Source organism: Felis catus, chromosome D2 (assembly GCF_018350175.1).
Source record: "Felis catus isolate Fca126 chromosome D2, F.catus_Fca126_mat1.0, whole genome shotgun sequence".
NCBI classification, from domain to species: domain Eukaryota; kingdom Metazoa; phylum Chordata; class Mammalia; order Carnivora; family Felidae; genus Felis; species Felis catus.
In genome coordinates this window covers 16,771,025-16,798,944 of record NC_058378.1, presented here as the reverse complement: position 1 = coordinate 16,798,944, position 27,920 = coordinate 16,771,025, and the positions used below count along the sequence as shown (strand labels likewise).

The window sequence follows — 27,920 nt, the reverse complement described above, 5'->3', positions numbered from 1 at the left end:
AAACGATCAATTAGAGACTGGCTGAAATAACTTCACAGGAGCCCTGGAAAATAGTCAGAGGTCTACAGTAACTAAGTGAATGCCCAATTAAGAAAAAGTCACATTCAGAATGGTAGGTTCTACAGAGTTTAAACAGCAAGTGAATAAAAAATAATTATAAATCTATGCTAATAGTATAAAGATGTCATTTGTGACACCAGTAACAAAAAGAGTGGGTGGAGCTGGGCAGAAGTAGAGTTTTTGTATGCTATTGACATTTAGTTGGTATTGACTCAAATTAGATTATTATAACTTTCGGATATTATATGTAATCCTCACGGTGGCCACAAAGAAAGCATCTACGGAATACACGCAAAAGGAAACGAGAAAGAAATCAAAATGTGCCACTATAAAAAATCAACTAGACACAAAGGAAGGCAATAAAGGAGGAAATGAGGGACAAAAAAGCTGCAGAAAACAAATGGCAACATGGCAGAATTGAGTCTTTCATTATCAGTAATCGCTTTCAATGTGAACAGATTAAACTCACCGCAAGGCATAGATTGGCAGAATGGATAAAAAAAAACCGCGATCCAAGTGCATGCTGTCTACAGAGACTTACTTTAGCTCTAAGGACACATACAGGTTGAAAGTAGAAAGATGGAAAAAGACGCTCCATGCAAATCAAAAGGGAGTAATCAAAAGAGAGCTGAGGTATCTGTACTGATGTTAGGCAAAATGGACTGTAAGTAAAAAACTGTTATAGGAAACAGAGAAGGACATTGTGTATTGATAAAAGGCTCCATTCACCAAGAAGAATGGACAGTTATATATGTACCAGATATCAGAGCTCCGAAATATGGGAAGCAAACACTGATGGAAGTGAAGGGAGACAGAGCCCTGGGATGGAATGTCTGTGTAATGCAGCAAGCAGGCTGGCGCAGCCTCTGTTGTGAGTCCCACAGCACTTGATGCGGACATCTGTAATCTGTCAGCCCCTGTACTTCTTGTGAATTCTGACTTCAGCTGTGCTGCCCCTGCAACTTGGTGATGAGCCTCCCCACCTTCCCACTCTCCTGTCCGAGGGCTTCTCTTTCCTCCAAACCCCGTCCCCTCCAGCAAGGCTTTTTGTATGTGTCCAGATTAATGACGTGGATCACTTGCCCTTGGCCTCTTGCACACATGGTCTCTACCACCCATTTAGCACCTTTGACAATTGATGCTTTTATTTTTTACTTATATTTTGTCTACTTGTTGGTATTCTTGAACAGATCTTCAGTTCCTTGGGGGCCAATGCTTTTTTAAGTCACTGGCACTTAGCACTGTAACCTGGGCACACAATCTTATTTTTTTGTTGCATTAATAGATGTCTCTTTAAATTGGGCCCAAACACCGATCTTAACCTTAAGCATTAGCTAGTGGAAGCATCATAGATATTACATTGTTCAGCATAGCTAAGCTACTGAATTTTGTGAGCCTTGGTTTCCTAATTTTTAGGTCTGAGGTCTCTTTTTTGTGCCTCTACTACATGTGTTAGGCCAAGTGCTAATGCTCTCACTTAACCATCACAACAGCCTAAAATGGAGGGGGTACTATTCTTATCCCCATTTTTCAGATGAGAAAATAGAGGCCCAGAGACATTAAGTAACTTGCAAAAGTTATGCAATTTATAAATGGAAGACTGGAATTTGAACCCACATCTCCCTCTTTGCTTATTATTATTATTTTTAAAAATTATTTATTTATTTATTTATTTATTTATTTATTTAGAGAATCCCAAGCAGGCTCCATGCTCAGTGCATAGCCTGATGCGGGGCTCAATCCCACAACCATGAGATCATGACCTGAGCTGAAATCAAGAGTCAGGTGCTCAACTGACTGAGCTATCCAGGCGCTCCTGCTTATTATTTTAAAGATCTGCATATACTTACCGTTCAGTCCTTGAAGTTCTTCATCGTGCTTGTGATCTAAGTTCAAATGCTTTGTTACTTCTTCCCCTCCCCCGGTGCTAGGGAGGCAGGCAGAATAATGGCCCCCCAAAGATCTCTGTATACTAATCCCTGGAACCTGTGAATATGTTACCTTACATGGCAAAAGAGACTTTGCAGATGTGATGAAGTTAAGGATCTCGAGATCAGGATACTATTTCAGACTTTCCAAGTGAGCCTAATGTAATCACAATATAAGTGAAAGAGACAGGAAGGAGATCTGAAGATGCTAAGCTGCTGGTTTTGAAGTTGGAAGAAGAGGCCATAAACCAAGAAATTCAGGCAGCTTCTAGAAGCTGGAAAAGTCAAGAAAACAGATTCTTCCCTAGAGCCTCCATAAGGAAAGTAACAATGCTGACACCTAGATTTTAGCCCAGTGACTCTTATGTTGGACTTCTAACCTTCAGAACTGTAAGATAACACATTTATAAGTCTTCCATTTATAAATTGCATTACTTGAAGCAAGTAAATTTGCAGTAACTTGTTACAGCAGCAATAGGACACTGATACAATAGTTTTTCTGCTTTTCTTGCTCTCTGGGAGATTATTGACCTGGTTCTAAAGCTCCCTCTTTCCCTTCACATCTCTCCCCCGCCCATCACCATTCCAAGTCACATTACAGAGCTCTCTGTCTCCACGGGATTATCACTCTCTGTGGGTGTGGAAAGGTTCTCACTTCTACTTAAGACCATCCAGACTAGTGGCCTTCCTGGCTGTTTTCTCTTTATAATTTGTTTTAATGTTTATTGATTTTGAAAAAGAGAGAGAAAGAGAGAGAGAGAGGGAGAACTCAAGTGTGGGCAGGTGGTGGTGGTAGGGGAAGAGAGAAAGAGAGAGAGAAAGAAAGAATGCCAGGCGGGCTCTGTGCTGTCAACACGGAGAGCAGGGCTTGAACTCATGAACTATGAGATCATGACCTGAGCCAAAATCAAGAGTTGGCCCCTTAACCGACTGAGCCACCAAGGTGCCCCTTTGCTGTTTTCTCTTAAAAGGTGGTGCCCAGAAAGGAAAAGAATAGGCCATATGTGTTCCTAGTAGAACAAAGAACAGTAGGTCTCCTGCCTCCTTAACTTGAACATTAGGTCCTTTTCAGTGCAAGCCAAGATAATGCTTAATTTTGATGCCCACGTCACATCACATTGGCCAGTAAGGTTGAGTTTACTGTTCACTACAACTCCTAAGCTTTTCACATCATATTAAAGCAGAATACTTGATGAATTGTTCTTGTATCTTTTAGAATGTCTGCCATCTTGACTCATGTAGCTTTTGGCTCAAAGAGGGAAGAAAAGTGTACTGAATTAATCTCTCCAGGGAAAGATTTAAAGACCGGGCTAATAAGGAGAGACAGATGGAATTCTGAAAGAAAGATGGTGAATTCTAGAGCTAATTTAATTAAAATGCTATGGGAACATTGCATTGGTGCATAAATAAAATATGACAATCAGTGTCATCTAAGAAGCCCTCAGCAAAAATCTAATCTCATTTTTAAAATATTACATAGAAATGTTATTTCAAAATTATTTTTAATGTTTATTCATTTTTGAAAGAGAGAGAGAGAGAGAGAGAGAGAGAGAGAGAGAGAGAGCATGAAGAGGGCAGGAGCAGAGAGAGAGGGAGACACAGAATCTGAAACACGCTTCAGGCTCTGAGCTGTTAGCACAGAGCCCAATGTGAGGCTCAAACCCACGAACCGTGAGATTATGACCTGGGCAGAAGTTTAATCAACTGAGCCACGCAAGCGCCCCACATAGAAGTGTTATTTTTAAGCAAATGGTGTTATGACATAAAAGAAGCTGAGAGAAGCAGAGAGGCCAGGATGGACCCAGCCAGACAGGACCTGGCCATCCTCTGCCCATCCCCTCCCCACATGCTCTTTAGAGGGCATAGGATCTCCCAACCATTTCACTCAGTGAAACATCTGTGACATTGACAGCTTGAAGGGTAAAGGGAAATGCTCTTAGGGAAAAGAGAAGGCTTTCATCCTTGCCCAGCCATCATGGGCTCCAAGGATGACTGGGAACTTGAGAGTCTAGAGAGGGGGAGTTCAGGATTAGCTTTAGCAAAGGAGGGTGCTGAGGTTATTGAGAATTTCAGAAATGGAACAGTTCTTCCCTTTAAAATTCAGAACAGCTGTGCCCAAGCCCTCTGGGCTTCCTAGAATTTGTGTTTAAATGTTTATGTATTCCTATGCAAATCTTTCAAACAATGTAGCTAAAATGCAGTACCTCAAAGTAGGTAAACCAGTTGGCTCCCCTGCATGGTCACCTTGCATAGCCTGGTTGAGTGAAGACAGGAGCCCATATCCTGAAGGATGTCCTTACAGAACAAGTGGGATTTAGTGCCTCCTAAAAGAAGGAGGAAAGCAATTGGCAAGATTATTTCCATTAACTTTAAGGTACTCAAGAGGACCACGGAGGTGTCATTCTCTCTGATTTGGATAAATCTGGGGCAGCCCAAAGGTTGCCAAGGGATGTAGGGAGAGAATTTTAATTTGCACACTTGAGCTTTGCAGTCTGGCTGACCCTTTTGGAGTTTACCTGTCTTTAAATGGCAGAATCAGAAGTTTGATGCTTCCTTACCTTCAGTGACCTTTCCTCAGCCCTCCTCTCCCTGATAAGCTACAGGAACGTTATTCTGCTTGTATGATCTGTTGTGGTAGTAACACACACAGAATAATTGCCATTCAAACTTCTTTTGGATGTGCTTCGCCCTTGTTGAATTAAGATCAAATTGCTTTCTACTTCGGTGAATCCAATTCAGATTTCTAACTGACCATAGGTTCAAGTTTTAATTTAAAATTCCGTTTCTTTTAAAAATTAGCAATTCAAATAGCAAGGTTGGTAGGGCAGCCCAGAGTCTGAGTCTGTTGGTGTTGGCATGTGCCTTAGCTGTCATCTGTCCTGAGGGATGCTTTGTTGAACTCTTCTGGGGACAGAATAGTCGCTACTTTAAACAGATTATGTGTAATAATGTAAGAGAAAGTGCTTTGTACACCATAGAACATTCAACAAATATTAACTATTTTTTCCATCGTTGCTCGCTTTACTTACTATAACACATGCTTCCATATTGGGCTCCTAGTTTGCTTTATGTGAATATAAGTCAGAATAACTTTATAAGTCATTTAGGAACACTTTTTACTGCATGCACTCATTCCTGTACAGGTGAGGGATGTGTCACCCAGTGGTACAAGAGATGATTTTCAGAGTCACAGGACTTGACAAGGAATAGCACTAACTCACAGTCTAACGTTTTCCTTTTGCCAAGGAGAAAGTCTGTTTGCTGCTAGTGTGTCTTTAACTTTCTCTAAAACTAATTTCCCTTGTAATAAAGATGGAGCCAAGCGGGCTTCTGTCCCTAGAATCTTTGGCCAACAACAAAAAATGCTGTTTTTCATGGTCTTTATTTGTACAGTTATCTTCTAATTATGGCAAGTGATCGTCATATCCCAGTTATGGTAGTAGTACCAAAAAATTGTTCTTCAAAATAGATTTATTTAAGCAAAAGAAATGAGTCAGTTTATGCAAAAGTATAAAGAAAATATTGTTACAGGTGATGATCCGCCATAACAGGCACTTGAAGTGGTGTTAGACTGGGTGATTTTGGGGACACATGGCTCTCCGTGGTTCTTGAGAGTCAAGCCATTGATCAGAGTGCTGACCTTTATAACAGACAACATGTGCTTTACTCTGTGTCACATGGCAGTCTCTTAAGGATCTGAAGACAGTACTCATGTTTCCTTCACTTAGGAAAGCATTCCCTCATTCTTCCAGTTCTTTCCATGTTCTTTGTATGTTGCCCCCTTGGCCCTAGGTATGCGTGAGTCTGTTTCTCTGTTGGGGAAGCTTCCTGTTCATCGTGTATATAAAAGCAGTCTTTGTTCTGAATGCAGGGATCAGTTCCTAAAATGAGATGAGAAAGGGAAACTGGGGCTCAAAGGAGACTAATAATGATGACATAGAAAGAAGAATCACAGTGAGGGAGATGCCTGGGAATGGTTAGGAGGAACAACTGGGTACAGATTCAGGAGTGATGTCTCTGTCCTCAGATGTCTTTATATCAGTGTACTAAGTAGGGTTTGTAAGCAAAATGAAATTGAAATATTCATATCAGGTAGTGAACATGGACAGACTTGTGTTGGAAAGTCTGCAGGGGTGTGTTTGCAGCTTGCTTCTCTGAGCTCGAAAGTTTCTTATCTCTAAGATCGTCTGGTTGATTAAATAAGGGGTTACATGGGAAAGGCTTTGATAATTCCAGAAGTGCTTTGCAAATATCAGAAATGGTTTATCTTTCATTAGATCTATTATTACTTTATACTGTCACCATTTTAACATTTATATTGTATTCTATATTAATACTTCTCATAGTCGTCTAGCCTAGTGCTTTATTTAAAAGGCTCTGGGGCCCACTGGCCCCCCCCCCCCACCATCCCCGTAGTCTTTCATAGAAGGGTCTTACCCTTCCTGTGTCCTGTACCTTGATTTATTGCTTGATTGTCTGGATTTCACCAACTGGAGGTTTTTATCAAGAAGGCCCATGGTTGTATCCGAATCCACGCATATTGAACAATGACTTTTTATTGTCTTTATAGTGTTTGACAACTTGGCTGGCTATAAAATTCTTGAGTGCCTCCACCCCTATCCCCAAACTGTATCAGCAGTGTCACTCAGCCTTGAGTGTTGTTTTGGAAGCCAGCTTGAATTTTGCCCTTTGTGTATGTGACTTGAGTTTTCGGAGATTCACATAGGATTTATTCTTTTTCTTTGGAATTCAGTGATTTTACCAAGATATCTTGGTGTTGGTCATAATATTTCAACTGTTTTCCCTGAGTGCTGTGTATACCTTTTTTTGTACAGTTGGTTAGGTTTTTTTGTTTTGTTTTGTTTTGTTAGGTTTTGTTTACTTCATAAATGTTTTCTTTGATTGTATCTTTGGTACCCTATTTGTTTTGTCTTCTTGAGGGATACCTGTCATCCACATGCTTGTTGTCCTGTATGTATATTATTTTCTCTTTAATAATTTTTTCTTTCCCTTGCATTTTGTCATTTTCTCAAACTGATATTCCAAGTTATTGACTCAGTTTTCAATTGGAATGGTACTTCTTGTTGCTTCTGAAATGGCCTTGTTTTATGAATGAACTGAACAAAACACTTGGGCAGGCATCAGCTAGCCAGTGGGAAATCTTCTTAGATTATTGTTTTCTAAAAATGTTAATGTTTCTCAAATTAACAGTTGGACAGCAGCTGCTTTCTTCCAAACTCATTCTTGCACTCTTCTTTTTTTCTGAGTGGAGTATCTTGGAAAAATACTTCGCTTCTCAAGAACTGGAGAGAAATGTATTAATCTTGGTGTCTGCTATTAATTTCAGCCAAATTTTACAGTATTTGGCAGATATCCCTCATAGGATGGAGATGCAACTTAGTGTAAAAACCATGGCCCTGGAGCACTGTGTTGGTTTTAATTTCTGCTCTGTCAGTCGCCAGCCATGTGAGCTTGGGCAAGTTACTTAACCTCTTGGTTGCCCGCTTTTCCTCGTCTGTAGAAAAAGGCTACTCATAGGGCTGGTATGAGAATGAAATGAATTAATATTTGTAAAATGTTGATAGCAGTGCCTGGCACAAGTGATAAATGGGCATTTTATAAGGGCATATTAAATGAATGGGGCATGTGATCATGCATTGTCATTAAAGTTTTTTCCCCAACTTCTCATGCTTTGTCCATTTTAGTGGGCTTCACAGAAGTGCAGTTAACTTGCCTTTATTCCATTCCTTGCTCCAGAGGTTGCCTGATTTGTTTTGGTCATAACATGTTTGTTTGAACATTCATTTGGAATTGTATGCAGGATATGTGTCTGGCTGACTAATCAATAGCTCTTAGATTCTACTTTTTCCCTTCGTGAAGCCAGATCACTTGCCAGTCTTTAGTACTTAGTAGGGCCATGATTTCTTAAAACCCACTGAATATATTTCTGGGATCGTGTCCGTGAGTTCCTTTAGTACTGGATCATAATTTATCCGCCCTCATTTGGGGACATGAACTCATTTGAAGTGGCTAGGTGTTCTCTTTCCATCTTTTTGCCTCTCTTGGGCTTCAGTTCCTCCTAAATTATGCTACCACTATCCTTTCCAATCTGAAGATCATTTTCTTTAATAGAGGTTAAGGCTGAACATCTGAGCTATGTAATTCTGCCCTGTCTTCTCTTTTATCTATTACCGTTGTGCCCTAACTTGGGGGCCTGTCTCCACCTGCTTAACTTTCTTGCCCAGGTTTTGTTTGTTTGAAACACACATATTTTGCTGTTCTGTGGCATGGATTTTTTACTCTGCGCTTCTTGGTTCTTTGGCTGTTCTAATAATCAAATTAACATAGGGCAGATTAATAGGAGAAAAGCAAATTGTGTACATATGGGGGCCCCAGCAGAATATGAGACCCATAGGCAACCAGGCAGTTAGGCTTATATGCCATTCTGAGCTAAGGAGAAGGGGGTGGGGGTCTGGGACCACAAAGTGGAGGGAGGCAATTTACAGGTTGCCATGCAGAGACAATGGGACCCAGAGAGGTATTTGATCACTAGGCCCTGCTCACTTTCCCACCTGCTTACCACACCTGCTTACCTTACCTAGCCCTGATTCCTGGTGGTTGCCTCTGGTGATAGTTCTCTTCCTGGATCAGACCCTCTACCTAAATTCTTTTAGGCAGTTAAGGAAGAGGTAAAAGTTTTTCTTGATTCAGTTGGGTCTTGATTGCCTTCAACTCAAAATAATCCATGTGCTAAAGTAGCATATTTTGGGGAGATTTGTTCTGAACCTCTTCACTGTCCTTAGCATATCTACAGAAGGTGTAACTCATTCTGGCCTTTAGTATCTTTGACTTTTTCTCATTTCTTTGTGACCCATTTGTCCTTATTCCTTGTTATTTCCTTTCTGTTGATCTTTTTTTTTAAATTAGGTTTTTATTCCAGTACAGTTAACATACAGTATTGTTTGGTTTCAGGTGTACAATATAGTGATTCAACAATTCAATACTTCACTTAGTGCTCATTGTGATAAAAGTACTCTTTAGTCCCCATCACCTATTTCACCCATTCCCCCACCCGCCTTCCCTCTGGTAATTATCAGTTTGTTCTCTAGAGTTAAGGGTCTATTTCTTGGTTTGCCTGTCTCTCTCTCTTTTTCTCTTTGCTCACTCATTTTATTTCTTAAATTCCACATTTGAGTGAAATCATATGGTATTTGTCTTTCTCTGTTTCACTTATTTCACTTAGCTTTATACTGTCTAGCTCCATCCATGTAGCAAATGCCAAGATTTCATTCTCTTTTATGGCTGAATAATATTCCATTATCTTCTTTATCCAGCCATCTATCAACGGACACTTGAGCTGCTTCTGTAATTTGGCTATTGTAAATAATGCTGTGATGAACATAGGGGTGCATGTATCCCTTTGAATTAGTGTTTTTGTATTTTGGGGGTAAATACCCAGTAGTGTGATTACTGAATTGTGGGGTAGTTCTATTTTGTAAGAATGTTTATTTATTTATTTTGGGGGGGGAGGGAGTGAGTGGGAGAGGGGCAGAGAGAGGGAGAGAGAAAATCCCAGTAGGCTCCAGCATGTCAGCACAGAACCCAATGTGGGGCTTGATCTCATGAACTGTGAGATCATGACCTGAGCTGAAATCAAAAGTTGGTTGCTTAACTAACTGGGCCACCCAGGTGCCCCTAGGGTACTTCTATTTTTAACTTTTTGAGGCAACTCCATTCTGTTTTCCACAGTGGCTGCACCAGTTTGCATTCCCACCAAGTGCACAAGGGCTCTTTTTTCTCCTTGTGAATACTTGCTGTTTCTTGTGTTTTTGATTTTAGCCATTCTGACAGGAGTGAGGTGAATCTCATTTTAGTTTTGGTTTGCATTTCCCTGATGATGAGTGATGTTGAACATCTTTTGTTGTGTCTGTTGACCATCTGTGTGTCTTTGGAGAAATGTCTGTCCATGTCTTCCCATTTTTTTTTTTACATACTTATTTATTTATTTACGTATTTAATTTAAATTCAAGTTAGTTAACATATAGTGTAGTATTGGTTTCAGGAGCAGTATTTAGTGACTCATCACATCTATATAACACTCAGTATTCATCCCAACAAGTGCCCTCCTTAATGCCCATCACCCATTTAGCCCATCCCCCCTACCTACCTCCCCTCCAGCAATGCTCAGTTTGTTCTATGTATTTAAGAGTTTCTTATGGTTTGCTTCCCTCTGTGTTTTTCTCTTATTTTCTTGTTCCTTCCCTTCCCCTACGTTCATCTGTTTTGTTTCTTAAATTACACATATGAGTGAAATCATATGATATTTGTCTTTCTCTGACTTATTTCACTTTCCTGCTCATTTAAAAACTGTTTATTTTTTTGAAATAGAGAGAGAGAGCAAGATGGGGAGAGGCAGAGAGAGAAGGAAAGAGAAACCCCAAGTAGGTTCCATGTTCAGTGCAGAGCCTGACGTGGGCTCATACTCACAGACTGTGAAGTCGTGACCTGGGCTGAAACCAAGAGATGACGCTTAACTGACTGAGTCACCCTGGCACCCCCTGCTCATTTTTAGTTGGATTTTTTTTTTTTTTTTGGTGTGGAGTTGTGTTAGTTCTTTATGTATGTAGGATACTAACCCTTTATCGGATATGTCGTTTGCAAATATCTTCTCCAATTCCATAGGTTGCCTTTTAGTTTTGTTGGTTGTTTCCTTTGCTGTGCAGAAGCTTTTTATTTTGATGTAGTCCCACTTGTCTATTTCTGCTTTTGTTTCCCTTGTCTCAGGAGACATATCTAGAAAATATCTAGAAAAATGTTGCTATGACTCATGTTAGGGAAATTACTGCCTGTGCTCTCTTCTAGGATTTTTATGGTTTCAGGTCTCCCATTTGGACCCTTAATCCATTTTAAGTTTATTTTTGTGTATGGTGTAAGAAAGTGGTCCACTATCATTCTTTTGCATGTAGTAGTCCATTTTTCTCAACACCATTTGTTGACAAGACTGTCTTTTTCTCATTGGATAGTCTTCTCTCCTTTGTCGAAGACTAAATGGCCATATAATCATAGGTTTATTTCTGGGTTTTTTATTCTGTTCCGTTGATCGGTGTGTCTGTTTTTGTGCTAGTACCATGCTGTTTTGATCACTACAGCTTTGTAATATAACTTGAAGTCCAGAATTGGGATACCTCCAGTTTTGTTCTTTTTCAAGATTTCTTTGGCTATTTGGGATCTTTTGTGGTTCCATACAAATTTTGAATTATTTTTTATAGCTTTGTGAAAAATGCTGTTGGTATTTTGATAGGGATTGCATTAAGTCTATAGATTTCTTTGGTGAGTATAGACATTTCAATAATTTTTGTTTTTCCAATCCATGAACATAGAATGTCTTTCTATTACTTTGTGTCATCTTCAACTTCTTTCATCAGTGTTTTACAGTTTTTAGAGTATAGGTCTTTCACATCTTTGGTTAAGTTTATTCCTAGGTATTTTATTATTATTTTTGGTGCAATTGTAAATGAGATTGTTTTTTTTTTAATTTCTCTTTCTGTTGCTTCATTATTGGTGTGTAGAAATGCAAGAGATTTCTGTACATTGATTTTGAATCCTATGACCTTACTGAATTCATTTATGAGTTCTAGTTCTTCTTCTTCTTCTTCTTCTTCTTCTTCTTCGCATAGTCTTTAGGGTTTTCTATACATTGTATCATGTGCTCTGCAAACAGTGAAAGTTTTAGTTCTTCCTTACCAATTTAGATGCCTTTTATTTCTTTTTCTTGTCTGATTACTGTGACTAGGACTTCCAGTACTATGTTGCACAAAAGTGGTGAGACAGGACATCCTTGTCTTGTTCCTGATCTTAGGGGAAAAGCCTCAGTTTTTCACCAGTAAGTATGGTGTTAGCTGTGGGTTGTTCATATAAGGCCTTAATTATGTTCAGGTATATTCCTTCTAAACCTACTTTGTTGAGGGTTTTTATCATGAATGGATGTTGTACTTTGTTGGCTGTATTCTCTGCATCTATTGAAAGGACCATATGATTTTTACCGTCTTTTCAATTGACGTGATGTGTCACATTTATTGATTTGTAAATATTGAGCAATACTTGCATTCCAGGAATAAATCCCACCTGATTGTGGTGAATGATATTTTTAATGTATTGTTGGATTTGGTTTGCTAATATTTTGTTGAGGATTTTTGCATCTGTGGTTCATCAGAGATATTGGCCTGTAGTCTTCTTTTTTTGTAGTGTCTTTTCTGGTTTTGGTATCAGAATAACGCTGGCCTCACAGAATAAATTTGGAAGTTTTCCTTCCTTTTCTATTTGTTTGAATAGTTTGAGAAGAATAGATATTAATTTAACTCCAACTTGACCTGGTCACTTTTTCCAGAGGTTTCCCTCCTTTGCATGTGAAGGATACATTTTGTGTGGCTGTCACATTAAATTTGATGCCATCCGCTGTAGAGAATCTTTAATAAGCAGCCTCTGTTTGAAACCAAACCGGCTTCAGCACATTTTCAGCTTGGAAAGCTTTTGTGTAAAGAGCGTTGTAAATCATGCAAGGTCGTTAAGTTTGGACATTATTGCTGTGCAGGTTTCGTCTTAGAGTTTTTAGTAATCTACTTTTTCTGGAATATTTTATAGATAATCACTAAATACCATTGAACAGTTATCCTTTGGGGGATTACATCTGAGAGTTAGGTCCTGTAGACTCCTTAGGAGTTGAATCCCAAGCTCTTAGAGACCTGTACTTATCCAAGACTCTCATACAGAAAGTCAGTGTTTGTTGCCTATAGGGAAGGGTTGAGGCTGAGAGGGAGGCCAGACTTCCTGGGCTCTGGTCTCAGCTCCAGCACTGGCCAACTGTCTGACTTTGGACAAATTACTTCTCTGCTGTAAGCCTCAGCAATCTTATTCTGGAAACAGTGATGATAATCCTTACCTTATTAGGTTTTGGTGAGGATTAAATGACATAAAAATATGTTAAATCCTTAGAATGTGCCTGGCACCTTGTAGATACTCAGTGAATGTTGGATGAGTTCATGGACACCAGTTATGTCAAATGCATCAAGCTAGTTTTGATGTTTATTTTCAAATCCTTGCATTCTGAGTTGTCTTCTAGATCACATTTGTTATGTGTATCATAAAGCCTTATAATTTGGGGGTAGGTGGTAGTGTGGACTGAATATCGTGGGCAGTAACTAGGCTGTTACAATAACTATATTGGATGCATAAACTATTGGGATAAGACTGGGCTATCAATCTTAGAAATAGCATTAGTAAGACTCTTCGTTTCTGTAGCACTTTCTGGTTTACAATGTGTTTTCTCATGTCCTATCTCATTTAAACATGTAGAAAAAATGCAGTGTAAAGAAACAACTTTCTTTTTTTATAAGGTTCATTTATTTATTTTGAGAGAGAGAGTGCATGCATGTACACACATGAGGGTGGAGGGGTAGAGAGAGAGAGAGAGAATCCCAAGAAGGCTCTGTGCTGTCAGTGTGGAGCCCACTGTGGGGCTTGATCCCATGAACTGTGAAATCATAACCTGAGCCAAAATCAAGAGTTGGATGCTTAACTGACTGAGCCACCTAGGCACCCCATAACTGCCTTTCTTTATGTTTCAGCATCAGGCTGGGTCTGACCCTGGTATGCAGAATCAGATCGGTGGTCTGGGATGCCATCAGACAGCTCTTTGTGGCATATTGGAGCATTTGTTGGGTACATAGAGTATCCAGCACTATGCTAAGCTCTAAAGGTGGTTATAAGAAAAAGAGCTTTTTTTAAAAAAAATGTTTATTTATTTATTTTGACAGAAAGATAGATAGAAACAGGCAGAGAGAGAGAGAGAGAGAGAGAGAGAGAGAGGAAGAGAGAGAGAGACTCCCAAGGCTCCACGCTCAGCACAGAGTCTGATCTCATGTCTGTGAGATCATGACCTGAGCAGATATCAAGAGTCAGATGCTTGACCAACTGAGTCACCCAGGAGCCCCAAGAAAAAGAACTTTGAATTTCTGTGGCCATGTGTATTTAGTTCTGCTTAAGAACATAGTTAAATGAATTTTTAGTCAATGTAATTATAAAGCCTGATGGCCTCAAACATTCCACAAATAACCTTGAAACTCAACTTCTAGAGGGTGAGGATTGTGTGGTGTCCCCGATGCCCCTTTGTTTCTACCCTGCCCCGACCTCCATCCAGACTTACCCCTCATTGTAATTCTGTCTGGCTCTCCCCCAAGATTATTGTATAATTGAAAATATGCCCACAGACATAATCTCTGGATGAGGAGATTTAAAACAAAGCTGATCAGAGAGTTCCAATTGTAAGCATGTGAAAAGAATCTCTCTAAGAGATGTTCTTGATAACGAAAAGCTGAGAAACTTGATGCTCTGCACACAGCTTGTGGAGATTTATATGGAATCATGTGTGCATCTTGCTGTTGGGCTACTCCTGACCCTAAAGTGGTGTATCTTGCAAAAATGACGTGCCTGTTTTCCCTTGGATGATCGCTGGGCTCTGAGGTTCCTCTCCCTGCCCCTTACCCCTGCCCTGACCTAACACACTTCTAGTGTGGCCTTGCTCTAGTGCGTCTCTGGTTGTTAATGCTCATTCTCAGAGTCAGAGAACTAGGTGAGAAGAGGATTTTATGTGAAAACAGTGGTAGGTTGATTTTTTGACCTCAGAAAAAGAGTTCACTTTATAATCAGACATATATGCTCTTTATAGATATTCCCTTCACACACACATTTGCTCTCAGAATTTCCTCAGCCAGGATGTCCTCCCAGGTGACTGCATCCTTAATGGCTCTGCCATGAAGGAGAACTGCAGAGAGGTCCATGCACGCCATTGGCTGCATCCGTCAGAGGCTTGCTGGTTGAGGATTTACTCTTTGTCTTGTTTTCCATCCTTAAGGACTCTTCGTTGGTCGCTTACCCGCCTTGTGACGTCCTTCCCCCCTGAGCTGGAATTCCTGGTCCTGGTAACTGTGGGTGTTCTGCAGGTGTGCCATAGTTCTCTTCTCCCCTTTTTCTCTGATTGTTTAGTTGAATTAATCTCCTTTGTCATCATTGGTAACAGTTGTATGTGAGTCACCCTTTTAGGGACATTTTTAGGTCTAGATGCTACTATCATCCATTATATTGAAGAGGATAGTGCCAAGGGGACAGGAAAGAGCCCTGCATCAGAGATCTGGGCCTCTCCCTGTGGTCAGTCATCCATTCAAAGTCCAGGACCCTTTGTCCTGGAACTGTCCTTCACTAGCTACGAATCCACCTGCTTGTCCTGCCTTCAGCCTCTACTTGTACACAGGGCAGCTGGGAGAGGCCTTCTCAGATCCTTCGGGTCAAGTCCAGATATTTATGTCTACGCTTTTCTTCTGACTTATGATTCCTGACGTATAGTAGAGTTCTCACTAAATGCTATGGTCTTTTCCCCTTTCTTATTTCCCGTTGAGATAAAATGCAGTCGGTTTGGCGTGATTTATTTTCAGTAAGCCCATGTAGGCCCTTTTCGTTTGTAAGCACTCACAAAATACCTTATTATGAATCTTCGGGAACTTACCAGGTGTCTGTGGCATGCTCATTGGTTTGCCATCACTGGACTTCAGTCTGCAGGAATGACCTGTTTCCCCTTTTGGAACACGGGAGGGTGTTTGTGTGTCTCCAGTTTGTTGACATGTCCCCTATCCTCCCGGGTTCGCCCAAGACGACCACAGCAATTTCCCAGTCTCGTTTTCACCTTCCTTCGGTATCAGTGAATTAAAGCCAATTTATTACCCAGAATTGCCTCATTTATTTCAAAATAGGCTGTGTGCAAAGGAAGCTCTATTCCCTTAGCGGGAGCTAACTCAAGTTTTAAAGCCCATTCTAGAGAAAAACAGACATATCTAGTTTGTGTTAGCTGTTAAAAACCTTTTTTTTTAAAAAAAGAAATAGGCCTTTGGATGTTGCTTCAGGGTGAGAAAAATAGCCTAAAGACTGAAAAGGTAAATGAGGAGAGAGAAGGGAAAACCCTGATTTTGAGTGTTTAGAGTGTGTGAAATGTCACTCTTTGCCTTAACTGCTCCCCTAAGGAAAATGAGGAGGTTTTTAAAGCAGTTCTTGGTCAAGGAATGTACATGCAGAGGATTTCTGTAGCTCTAGGGGAAAATATAGATCTACTAAAATTTTACTAAGTTTCTTTTATTTGTCAGAGATTGCTTAAAGGTTGTCTGATATTTTTCTGATAGTTTGGACCTTTTTTCCGTGGACTTTTATGTCTTAACGCTCACCCACTTATTTTCTCTTTCTACCCTCTTAAGAAGGTGAGACAAAAAAATACCCCAAACAAAACTAACTCTGAAGCAGTCTGTTGAATAACAGATTCCACTCCCCACCTCCACCCCCCAAAACCTCATGTACACGAAGGAAGACAAGGGAGAAAATGAACAGTTCTTTTAAAGACTGTCCACGAAAATTCTGAGATGTTATAAGCATTCAGCAGTGACTTTAGATGCTGGGAAGAACTTGGGGAAAGAGACTAAAATTTATCGAGCATGTGTTGCCACTTGCCACAAGCTATGATGGCTTTTGCCAATTCACGTTGGTGATTTTATTGTGTCCTCAGAGCTGTCCTTCAAGGTGTGCAGGTTATGCCCGTTTTACACCCGAGTGCACTGAGGCTCCACATGCTAAGTGACTTGCTCAGCATCACTCAGATGGGAACTGACAGAGGCAAGATCCAGTCCTTCCTTGTGCTATCAGACCCTCTCTCTGAATATTAAACCGGTAAACCTCATGCATAACGGATGAAATTAGTCATTTACAGAGGTAACTCAGGGCTTGTCTGTAAATGTCCTATGCTCCCGGGTGACTTTGCTGTGATCTCCAGGCAGGGCTGCAGTGAGATTGTAAATAGGAAAACTGACATCTGAACCATGGTACCGGTCTTATCTGAAGAAAGAGCACTACCAGAGAGGGCTGATCGGGATGGAGCCGTAAACAGGAGGGCAGAGAGGAAGAACTTGTTGTTTCTGCCCTGCTTCGCCTGGGAAGGGTGGCGAGGACCAGTGAGGAAGGGTGCCTCACTGTCCTGTGTGTCAGGCAGGCAGCTTCGTGACGTGAAGATGTTTGCTCCACTGTCCTGGTCGATGCCAGCAGGTGTGAGATTGCGGCTATGCTGAGAGAAGGTGGTGTGGACACGTGGCTCAGAGCGCAGGCTCTCGAGGGCCCGCACCTTGCAAGGAAGGGTCGAGTAACATTTCCAGATGAGAAAGCTGAGACTCGGGGAAGGTGACCTTGGACGAGCCAAAGAGGGGCAGTCTAACTTCAGAACGCTCTTGAGAACATCATTCACGTCACCTCGGGGATGTTCGGCAGTAGCTTGTCTTCTGGTGGATAGTTGATGGTGGACACCAGGTCGCATGGGTGACTTGAGCTCACAGAGCTGGGCACTGTCGCAGCTTACCGGTGAGTGTGTGCCCAGTGGGGCAACCATCCGTCACCGACGCACACCCACCTGCCGGGGAGCACGGCCTCGGATTGCGGGCGTGACTTCCCCTGCTTGCTGTCTGGCGGTGTGCCCGGCTGTGCTACCCGCGGCTGCGTCCTCACCACAGGCGAATCCTAGCCCTCAGGGGAGCGGCCAGCGCCTCGGGCTCTTTGCCTCCTCTGGCAGATGGCCCTGATCTGAGTGCACATGTGGTATCTATCTGAGAGGAGTGACTGGTGGAGACGGGAGCATCTCATTTTAATAATTTAAAAATCATAAAATATGCCACTTTGGGAACAAAAGCTTTCAAAAGGAGTTTAGTGAGGGTGATTAGTCGCTTTCCACAGTGTGGAAACATATTGCTGTAACCAAAGCGTGCTTCAGACACTTGAGCATCAAAGCATCTGCAGGGGCTTATTCTTCGTGGTAAAATGTATTGCTTTGTTCGAGATCATTCCACAGTAACGAGGCACTCTAAAGGCAAGAAGAGACAGGAATTCTTTATAATTAATTTGCACTGCATGAATGTAAATGGATACTTGAAAAAAGTTTGTTCTCTTAAATATCCTAAGTATTCCCCAGTGTCATCTTCCGAATTAGTGTTAAAGTATTACTGTTTAGACAAACCCTTCATTGGTGGGTAGCATGAAGGTTACCTCCAGTCCACCCCTGCCTCGTTATCATCAACTCCAAATGTCATTTGGATTTGAATGAGTCAGAGAGATTTGAGCTTTCTGGATGTAGTCATGGCCTCTTAAAACCTGGATGCTATATATAGCATCTCAATATGAAGTGAGACTAGAAAAGTTTTATAAAAGAGGAATCCTCAAGTGTAGACAAAAGGCAATCATATTCTATTAAAATATATTTCCTTACATCTCAGACCCAGGTTGAGATACAGGTCCCCCTCAGCACCTAGCCGCGTGCATATGGAGTCCAGATCTTTATGCCACAGGAGTTGTATAATGCTGATCTCTCTTTTATTCCCTTGGACCAGTGCGCCAAATTTCCATAGTGAAGTGTGGGGAAAAAAATACCGAATTTCCTCCTGTTTTCTAATAGGGCCATTGAGCAGTACATTTGCAATGCTATAATTGTATCATTTTTAAGGTCAGGCATTTAGAGTGGCACAAACCTTTGATGTGGGCTTAAATTCTGAGTATTATAAAAATTTAGTGCCAAGTAGGGACTTCCTTGAAAGACGCTCCAGTCTCCAGGGCACTACTTATGTGCAAAGTGCTGACAATTTGGGATCATTTTTTAATAAACATATCGCAAATTTGGCACACAAAGCGGGGCATTTAGAAAGCCATGAAAATAAGCCCCATGCATAAAATATGGCATTAAAAAGGTAACTGTGAACTTTGCAGATGGACTAGCATGAAAAAAGCGATCTTTTGCTAGGGTGCATGTGAGAGCTTGCAACTCTGCTGCACGACTAAGAGCAGGAACTTAAGTTGTTTGGTTGTTTTGAAATAACAGCTACAAAGAGGGCTCCTTCTGGTTCATCCATATTTTATTAGGGCAGCAGTTAAAAAATTCATTAGAGACACCCATCTGTAGCTAGCAGCACTCTTGAGGGGGGTTCAGATGGCGATCAGAGTTTTGAGTAGCACTTTACATGAAAAGAAAAAGACAATCGTTTATAAGAATTAATAGCACTGCGGAGAGAGGTTGTTCAGTGACTTCAGAGAAAACGCTTTCACGTGGTCTGTGAATCTCTTGCTGCTAAATTCCTCAACTACTTGCTTCAGCTGGAGGAAGTAAATCCAGGCATAGAAAGAAAAGAAAACAGAACACAGAAAAGTGGATCAGAGAGGTAGGAAGGTATTGGTCGACAAGAGAGTATAGGTTGTGACTTTGTGCTGGATGGTGTGTGTGTGTGTGTGTGTGTGTGTGTGCGCGCGTGTGCATGAGAGAGGGAGAGAGACAGAGAGACAGAGAGAGAAGAGAAAGAGAAAGACAGAGAGACAGGGAAGGACAGAGAGAGAGACACACACACAGAAAGAGACAGAGAAAGAACAGATCCCTATTGGCCTCTAGGAGTCTACTAACAGTACAGAAAAAGGCTTAGAGTCAGGCCTGAGGCTGCTTTGCTTTAGATTTGCCTTGAACTCTGCCTCCAGGTGCCCATGTCCAGGTGTCTTTGCTTCAGGATGATATTCTTGCCTTTATTCCTGAATTGAAAATAAAAACAGCTTTTGAATGGTTACTCTGTGCCAGGCATGGTATAGGGCAGTGAAGTTCATAATCTTATCTATCTCTCCAGCAATTCCATGAACTAGAGCCCCCTTTAAGGAACAAGACAATGCAAGCAGAGAGGCTGGTGAACAGCATTCACCGAGAACTGGGAGAGCTACATTTTAAACTCCAGCAGTCTGTCTCCAGAGTCCATAACCTTTCCTAGTGCAAGGTACAGGTCCATAAACCGTGTGTGCACACTTGTGTACCTGTTTTTTAAATAAGTTTTTTTTTTTTATTTTGGAATACTTACAGATTTATAGAAGAGTTGCAAAGACATGACAGGGTTCTTTTTCCTCAGTTTCCCCTAATGCTAACAGCTTGTATAATCATGGCACAGTTATTACATCTCAGAAATGGACACTGGTACAGCGAACTAAACTACAGATCTAAATCAGATTTTCCACCAATATCCTTTCTTTGTTGCAGGATCTAGTCCAGAATCCACACTGCATGTCGCATGCGTGGGTTTTGGCCCTTACACTCCAGAGTGGGCTGAATGTTGACCTGCTGTTTGGCCCCCCGTTCCCCTCCCTGCACCTTAGGGAAGTGAGACTGCTCACAGCAGCTGCCTGCCTCCTGGCCCCTTCCTCGTGGGAGAGCATGTTGTGGGGCCCAGGACTCCCACTGTTTGACTGAAAGTGGGAGCCTTATCCAGGCTAGAAGATTTAGAACAGATGTATGGGGACATATTTTAACTTCAAGCCACACTTTGTCCACGTGTAGAGGCTCACAGCTAACAGCCACATTTCAAGAAACAAAAAAGTTGAAGGGAAAGAGAAGATTCTGCAAAGCAACATTCTCTGTGGTGTGGCGAACGTTGTTTATGACGCACTTGGATTCTGAGCACACCAGGATGTTAAATAGGACTTTCTCCTAGAGCAGAGGTTCCCAGGCCTGGTTTCCCACTGGAATCCCACTGGGGGCACTGAGTCTCATCCCTCAACATTGTGATTTCATCAGCTTGGGACTTTGGAATTTTGGAAGGATACCCCAGTGACTCTGCTGGGCAGCCAAGTTTGGGGACCATTCAGCGTTTCCACTGGAGAGCTAAAACTGAGGACAAGAGGTGACTAGTGTCCACACACCAAGAATGGTGCCAGATGCATCGGGCTGCACGTGGCAACACCGATATCCCACAGCCCACACGTCCTGGAGCCCACATGGTTACCCTCAGTCATTTCCAGTCACTTCTTTCCCCCAGCTTCCTCTTTTTCCAGAATTCTTCCTTAGGTGGCATCACGGGCTCTTATGGATTTCCAGCAGCCAACTGTGCTTCCCCTCTCTTCTCTCCAGCACAGGGCCCTGCCTTGGACTCCAGCCCCACCTGTCTGCCACCTGGGCTCCTCACAGCCTGCTGTCTGCCTCCTTCTCCACAGGGGCCACGCCTGCCTGGGCCCCAGACATTTTGAACTTCTTTGAGCTGTTACCTCCATTCCTTCCCTCCACTGACAGTGACCTCACCTCCTTTATGGCCTCCGTAGCCTCAGTCTTTCAGTTCAGCTGCAGGGTCAGCTCCTCCACGAGGCCCTTCCCTCCCTCCTGTGGTAGGATTGCTTCTGGCCCATTCTGCATCTGCTTGTTGACGTTTCTGCCTTGTCCACCGAGCTGTGAGCCCCTTGAGGGCGGGGACTGTGGCACTGAAAACGCATTACAGACTACCTCACAGTTATAAAAATTCTGTTATTCATAGGTTGCATATATTGTCGGCGCCCACGTAACTACCACCCGCTTGAGCGATGGAACGTTACCCTTGAAGTCCCTCGTGAATCATGTCCGCTCCCCCAGCCAGCTTGTGCTGTGTCTATCATTCTTTTGCTCATTTTCATACTTTTAGCACATACCTGTCTCCTGTGTTCCAGGCAGTGCCATCTTGTCAGTTTCCTTGACTCAGTCAGGGCTGACATTCTTGCCAGTTACGCCACAATTCTGGGTGGAACCTGTCCCTTTTGACTGTGAGGCTATTATAGGAAGTGATGTCTGCAGCTTGGGAGTCCAAACGCTGGCATCTGGGTGACCACGAGGCCGATAGGAAACCAGACAGAGCTTTGCTGTCACAAACTCCCAGCGGCTGGCTGCGAGGGCCGTGCCCTGCAGACCTGTCTGTACCCGCAGTGCGTGTGGCTTTGAAGATTATGGAAATGCTAGATCACGGTGAAGTGGCTGTGCTCACCACGAGCAGCTGGTGAACAATCCTATCTAGGAAAACAATCTGTCTTTCAAAGGGATGGAGAGTGTCAGCTTGTGAAGAACAACATGTCAGCAAGCCTGTGGTGATAACTTTGCTGGGAGAATTCATTGACAAGAGCACTCGCTTGGCCCCCGATCGTTTGTGTGTCTACACACTGCTTGGGGAAGGGGGGGTGGAGGGTGGGAGACTGTGCTGACAGCACAGAGTCTGACTTGGGGCTCGAACTCACAAACCTCAAGGTCATGACCTGAGCCCAAACCAAGATTTGGTTGCTTAACTGACTCAGCCACCCAGGCATTCCTGTGTGGTGTCCTCTAACTGTTCTCCTGGTGGCCTCTCTCGCTTCCGTGTGGTCCCTTCTCCACAGAGTGATCTGTCAAAACGTGCAGATCTGATCATGCCCCTCCCCTGCTTCAGGTCGTTCAAAGACCGTCCATCCCTCTCCAGGCAAAGGCCCAGGCTGGATGTGGCCAGGACACACAGCGGCGTCCAGCTCCGTCCCGCCCCTGCCCATCAGCAGTGTCCTCCACACCACACCACCAGCTGGCCTTGTTCCTTCCTCTCTGGCTCTTCCCCGCAGCATCCCTTGTGACCTCTACACCTCTTGCTCATCTGTCAAGCTCAGCCAGATGTCACTCAGAGACCCTGCCAGACGAAGCCAGGTGCCCCATTCAGCACCATGGCTCAGCACCATGGACCTGTCCATCCCCCCGCCGCCGGACCTACCTGTGTGCATGTTTGATTCCTCTCTCTGCTCCCCCAAAGATGGCAAACCACAAGCAGACAGGGCCATGTGCGCCTGCGTGCTGTGCTTTCTCTAGGGTGGGGTTTGGGTTCTCTGAGAGGCGGACATCAAGACAGAGTGAGACATGCAGGAGGTTGGGTGAGGGAGCTGCCCGTCTGTGCAGGGTAAAGGAGGGGAGGAGCGCCTGGGTAGCCCAGTTGGCTAAGCATCTGACTCTTTAAAAATTTTTTTGTTTTAAATGTTTACTTATTTTTGAGAGAGAGAAACAGAGCATGAGTGGGGAGGGGCGGAGAGAGAGGGAGATACAGAATCCAAAGCAGGCTCCAGGCTCTGAGCTGTCAGCACAGAGCTGGACATGGGACTTGAACTCACAGACCCCAAGATCGTGACTTGAGCTGAAGTCTGACGCTTAACCCACTGAGCCACCCAGGTGCCCCAAGTGTCTGACTCTTGATTTCCACTCAGGTCATGATCTCACGGTTTGCAGGTTCGAGCCCCACGTTGGGCTCTGCACTGACAGTGCGAGCCTGCTTGGGATTCTCTCCTCCTCTCTCTCTGCCCCTCCTCTGCTCATGCGCTCTCTCAAAATAAACTTTTTTTTTTTTTTAAAGGAGGGGAGCAGGAGCAGGCAGGGGAGCTGCAAGGGAGGTGGGAGGAAGAAGGTCTCAGACCACAGCACAGACCTGCTCCTTAGAGTTGCCCTGTGTCCCAGAGGCTTCTAAATCACCCTTCTTCTCGCCAGTCCCAAGAGATGTTTGTTTGGGGTGACACGAATTCAGGAGTGTTCTGGAGTTCATAGAGTCTCTGCTTTGCTGAAGGACAAAGAACTGTGAGGTAAACCAACAAAGCCAACTAGATTACCCCATTCATCTAATGTCAGATTGAGTTCTCCCTCTTCCGTGATGGAAGCATAACATCCTGTCCTGGGACATGGCTTACATCCCTTGCAAGCTGTTAGGTCACAAACAGCTGGGGGTGGGGGTGCTGTCTTGCTCACATCCGCATCCCACACAGAATCTAGCGTTCAATAAGGAATTGTTGTATTAAAACGGATTGCACAGTTAAAATGGAAGCGCCATAAATGTTGATTTATTCCACACTAGGACTTGCCCTGCTTGCTAGAAGCTTCTCACAACAACCCGAAGCCACTTCCGAATCCTCAAGTGCTCTCTGAACTATCGAAGAAAGATGAACTCGTGCTCAGCAGAGTGTTTGTGTTTTAGTGTGTATATGATTGGATTCTGATTCTTTGAAAACGAGCTAATCCACAGGGATGTGTGCTTTCTTTACGATTCAGAATCTTTGGTTAACCTGAATGTTTTAGAAAAGACTTCGGCCTCAACCATGACAAATAGGATTAAAATTCTTTCCATGAGAAGAATACATTCACTTATGCTTCCACACTGTACATTTCTATCCAAGTCGTGTTTTGTAAAGTCTTATGTGTCTATTCTTCTCTGACTATTCTCTGTGTTCTCAGCAGTGGCCCCGAGTGCCCGTATTTCTTCTTCGGGAGACAGACATGCTTTCCCCACAAGGCCCTGGGATCATCAAATCATTGGTGAGTCACCCAAGCCCACATGGGGACTTCATGTAGATTTGAACTTTGGGTCTTGGTTTTAAGTTCTTCCAAGTAAATTCACATGTATCGTGTTTTCTTAAATTACATATTTTAGATTTCCTATTTAAAAATAAATATTATCTGGCCAATGTGTATTGGAATGCCTTCTCTGTATACTAGGATTTTTAGGGAATTGTAAGGGTATCAGGAAGCTTATATAGAGCATAAGAGGGGAACGGTTTATATACACCGAAGAAAATAGCAAGCAGTGCTGGGTGTTAGTTAGTAGAGGGGCAGGAGTGATGTGGACCGTTGTTGAAGCCCTGTGAACTGGGTGATAAGGACAAGGGAGCTGATGGGGAAGGGCGTTGGAAGCTGAAGGGTGGGAAGGATTTGTCCGGAAGAAGGAAAGCACTAGAGACAGGTAGATAGGATTCTCTGTGATCTGACTGGTTGACTAACCTAGGTTTCCCCCAGTTTTCCCCGTAAGTTAGATAAGCTCATGTTTCCAGACACCTTATTTGGACTGTGTGTAGAGGCCTTCTGACACCTGGGTCTATTCTAAGCTCTTGTCTTTCACTTGCTTCCAATCCCAGAGCTTACTGGGCTGGAGGTGGGGTGGAGTTGAGGGTTCTGCACAACCATGGACCGGCAGGTCTATGTTCCTCCCCCCAGCGTCTACTATGGAGTGGGAGGCTGTGAGGGACGGAGAAGGCCACGTGAGGCACCTCTCCCTCCTCAGCCTGTCCAGGGCCAGACGGGCAGAATGCAGCCATCTCTGGGTGAAAGAACAGAAGGCACAGCTGGTTTCCCTGGCCAGCTCTCAAAGCCTGAGTGCACTTCGGGCCTCCCTACACCTTACCGTGTTTTACTTCCTGCCTGCTCCACCCTGAAGTTAGGTGTTGGGAACGAATGTTGTCCTCCAAGGTCTGAATGTGTCACAACCCTTCCTTAACTGCAGGCAGGGCATGATGGATGGCTTGGGTTTGAACAAATCTAAGATGTAGTATCTCAGCCTGGATATATGGTAATCATTGATTTCTCACCAGAGGGGACATCATACATTTCTTCAAAAAATAAAAATTGAAAAAAAAAAAAAAAGTGAAAAAAGGGGACTTCGCATACAGGGAACTGGGGGTCTTTTCTAGAAGTTTCAGAGCTGCCATCTGCCCAATGTGGGTTTCTTCTAATCCTTCTAGCTCATTCCAGAAGTGCCCTCCAGATCCGGCTCTCCTGAGGGTTAGGGTTCATAGAATGTGGTGGTCCCTGCCTCTTGGGCTGCCCTCTGAGAAGGCCCACGCTGGGAGATGGGATGTATGAGTGGTCCGGTGGGTGCAGGAGCTGGGCCATCCACACACCAGGCCCTCCTCTCTCATACCCACATTTGGTGAGCATTTTTCTCATGTCTGGTCTTCTTGGCTTGCTGTTCATGCAGCACGGTGGCCCCCTGACATCTCACCAGAACCCAGTAGGAACGTGGGTTCCTATCCGGTAGCTGCTTTGTGCAGCATCTGTAACCTGGCTTAGGGGGATTTCAGAACCCTCGGTTGAGTAGCTTTAGAAAAGGCTCATCTAGCTGTAAAAGAAATGACATTTCAAAGAAATTATTTTCCCCTTGGCATCGCTGTTTCGACTTTAGAAGGGTTATCTGGGAGACAATTACCTTGCATTAAAAAAAAAAAAATAGTTAAAAGTCTTTTTAAACCAGAAGACAATATAGGTATCACAGGACTCCTTTCTTAAGGTAGGAAATTGCTGAGTTGTTTTCTGTTGGTAATTGGAGCCAGAATTCAGTGTTCTCCCTACTGCCTTTGGGATTCACTGTATGGGCATATGAGAGTTAGCCCCTCTTTTTAGCCAACCCCTGCTCCCTCCTGAGCTCCCATGGCCCCATGAATCCTCTTCTTCTTGTGATTGGGGCCCTAACATGCAGGGGACATCCTCAGATGGTGACACCCCTGAGGGAGAGAATGGGAGGCCCTTTGGGCCACATAGCATGGTGATCCAATTTGACCTCTTTAAACATTTAAAAAAAATTTAATTGGGATAAATACATAGAACATAAAATTTACCCTCTTAGCCATTTTTTAAAAATGTTTATTTTTGAGAGAGAGAGAGAGAGAGAGAGAAAGAGCATGAGCTGGGGAGCATGAGCAGAGAGAGAAGGGGACAGAGGATCTGAAGTAGGCTCCACCTTGACAGCAGAGAGCCTGACATGGGGCTTGAACTCACAAACCATGAGATCATGACCTGAGCTGAAGTCAGAGGCTTAACCAACTGAGCTACCCAGGCGCCCCTACCCTCTTAGCCATTTTTATTAAGTGTATAATTCAGTGGCATTCACATTGTTGGGCAACTATAGCCCCATCTGCCTCTAGAACTTTTTTGTCTTCCAGACTGAAACTCTGTCCCCAGGAAACACCAACTCCCTCTTCCCCAGCCCCTGGCCACCACCCTTCTACTCTCTATCTCTGGGAATTTGACTGCTCTAGACACCGTATATAAATGTATATATGTATGTAAATACAGTATTTAGTATTTGTCCTTTTGTGACTGGCTTATTTCATTTAGCATGATGGCCTCAAGCTTCATCCAAGTTGTATAGCCTGTGTCAGAACTTCTTCCCTTTTTAAGGCTGAATACTATTCCATTGTATGAATTGACCACATTTTGTTTGTGCATTCGTCAGTACTTAGGTTGCTTCTACCTTTGGCTGTTGTGAATCATGCTGCTACGAACATGGCTGTACAGATATCTCTTTGCGACTCTGCTTTCAATTCTTGTGGACAGATAATGAGAAGTGGAATTTCTGGACCATGTAGTAATTCTATTTTTAACTTTTTGAGGAACTGCCATGTTATTTTCAGCTGCACTGAAAACATTTTACATTCCCACCAACAGCACACGCTAGGTGCAGTTTTTCTACATTCTAATCAACATTTGTTATTTTCTGATTTTTAAAAATCATTTTCAAAGTCGTAATTTTTTTTAAGTTTTAATTTAAATTCCAGTTAGTTAACCTACAGTGTAATATTAGTCTCAGGTATACAATATAGTGATTTAATACTTCCATACATGACCCAGTGCTCATCACAAGTGCCCTCCTTAATCCCTGTTGGTGTTCTTTCTTTTTCTTTTTTCTTTCTTTTTTTTTTTTTTTTTTGATAGTAACCATCAGAATGGGTGGTCCAATTTGGCCTATTAATGATTCCTTCTAAACATTTTCTGTACATTTTCATCATGTCCATTTCTACTGATTCCAACTTTGCATGCCCTCTGTCAAGAAAAAGAAAGTCAATCTTTCTTCTGACTTCCTGTCATTTCAAGTTCTCATCCTAAGTGATACACTTGGAGGCAAAGGGTATAGGAAGAGCATGTGTTTTAGAACCAGATAGGCCTTCATTCATGCATCCCTCCCTCCCTTCATCCATGCATCCATTAATTCATTCGTCTTTTATCAAGCAACTTAAATGCAGGGCATTGTGCTGGTTTATTGTCTCGTAATGAGCAAAACAGGCTTTGGTAAGCTATGATCTGGGAGTTCTGGGGCAAATTAAAATTCTGAGCTTTAATTTTATTATTTATAAAATGAAAATGGTATCACATTCCTAGGGTTGTATGTTACATACTTCCTTCCTTTACCCTGACTTCCTCTCCCACTCTCATAGCCCTTACATTCCTCCCTTCACTGCCAGCTTCCAGAATCCTATGGACACGGGTGGTATTAG

At 42.9% G+C, this 27,920-nt stretch overlaps 2 protein-coding genes across 18 annotated transcripts in view; one reads left to right on the top strand and one right to left on the bottom strand.

Annotated features, from left to right (window-relative positions):
- The window catches only part of DISC1 (DISC1 scaffold protein), a 369,472-nt gene that overhangs the window by 19,637 nt on the left and 321,915 nt on the right, over positions 1-27,920 (top strand). For 12 of the 14 annotated variants that reach the window (XM_019813074.3, XM_019813072.3, XM_045039943.1 and 9 more), the window contains exon 2: positions 24,112-24,192. The exons of 1 other annotated variant lie outside the window; for it this stretch is intronic. In XM_019813074.3, the coding sequence (XP_019668633.3) occupies positions 24,112-24,192 (81 nt within the window). The remainder of the gene's footprint in view (positions 1-24,111; positions 24,193-27,920) is intronic. One more of the 14 variants, XM_045039941.1, reaches the window with a different exon arrangement.
- LOC109492419 lies at positions 15,916-21,840 on the bottom strand. Of its 4 annotated transcripts, none has more exons than XR_006586908.1 (3): positions 21,540-21,840; positions 21,160-21,353; positions 15,916-17,928 (listed from the first exon to the last, which is right to left on the bottom strand). XR_006586908.1 is itself a non-coding variant. In XM_045039949.1 (2 exons), exon 2 carries the CDS (start codon positions 17,458-17,460, stop codon positions 16,786-16,788), a length of 675 nt encoding a protein of 224 aa, XP_044895884.1. In that variant the 5' UTR covers positions 17,461-17,928; positions 21,540-21,840; the 3' UTR covers positions 15,916-16,785. The 4 variants fall into 4 exon arrangements, 1 of the variants encoding a protein (XP_044895884.1); XR_002146264.3 differs by having other exon boundaries at positions 21,160-21,335; XR_006586907.1 differs by lacking the exon at positions 15,916-17,928 and adding an exon at positions 18,953-19,631 and having other exon boundaries at positions 21,160-21,335.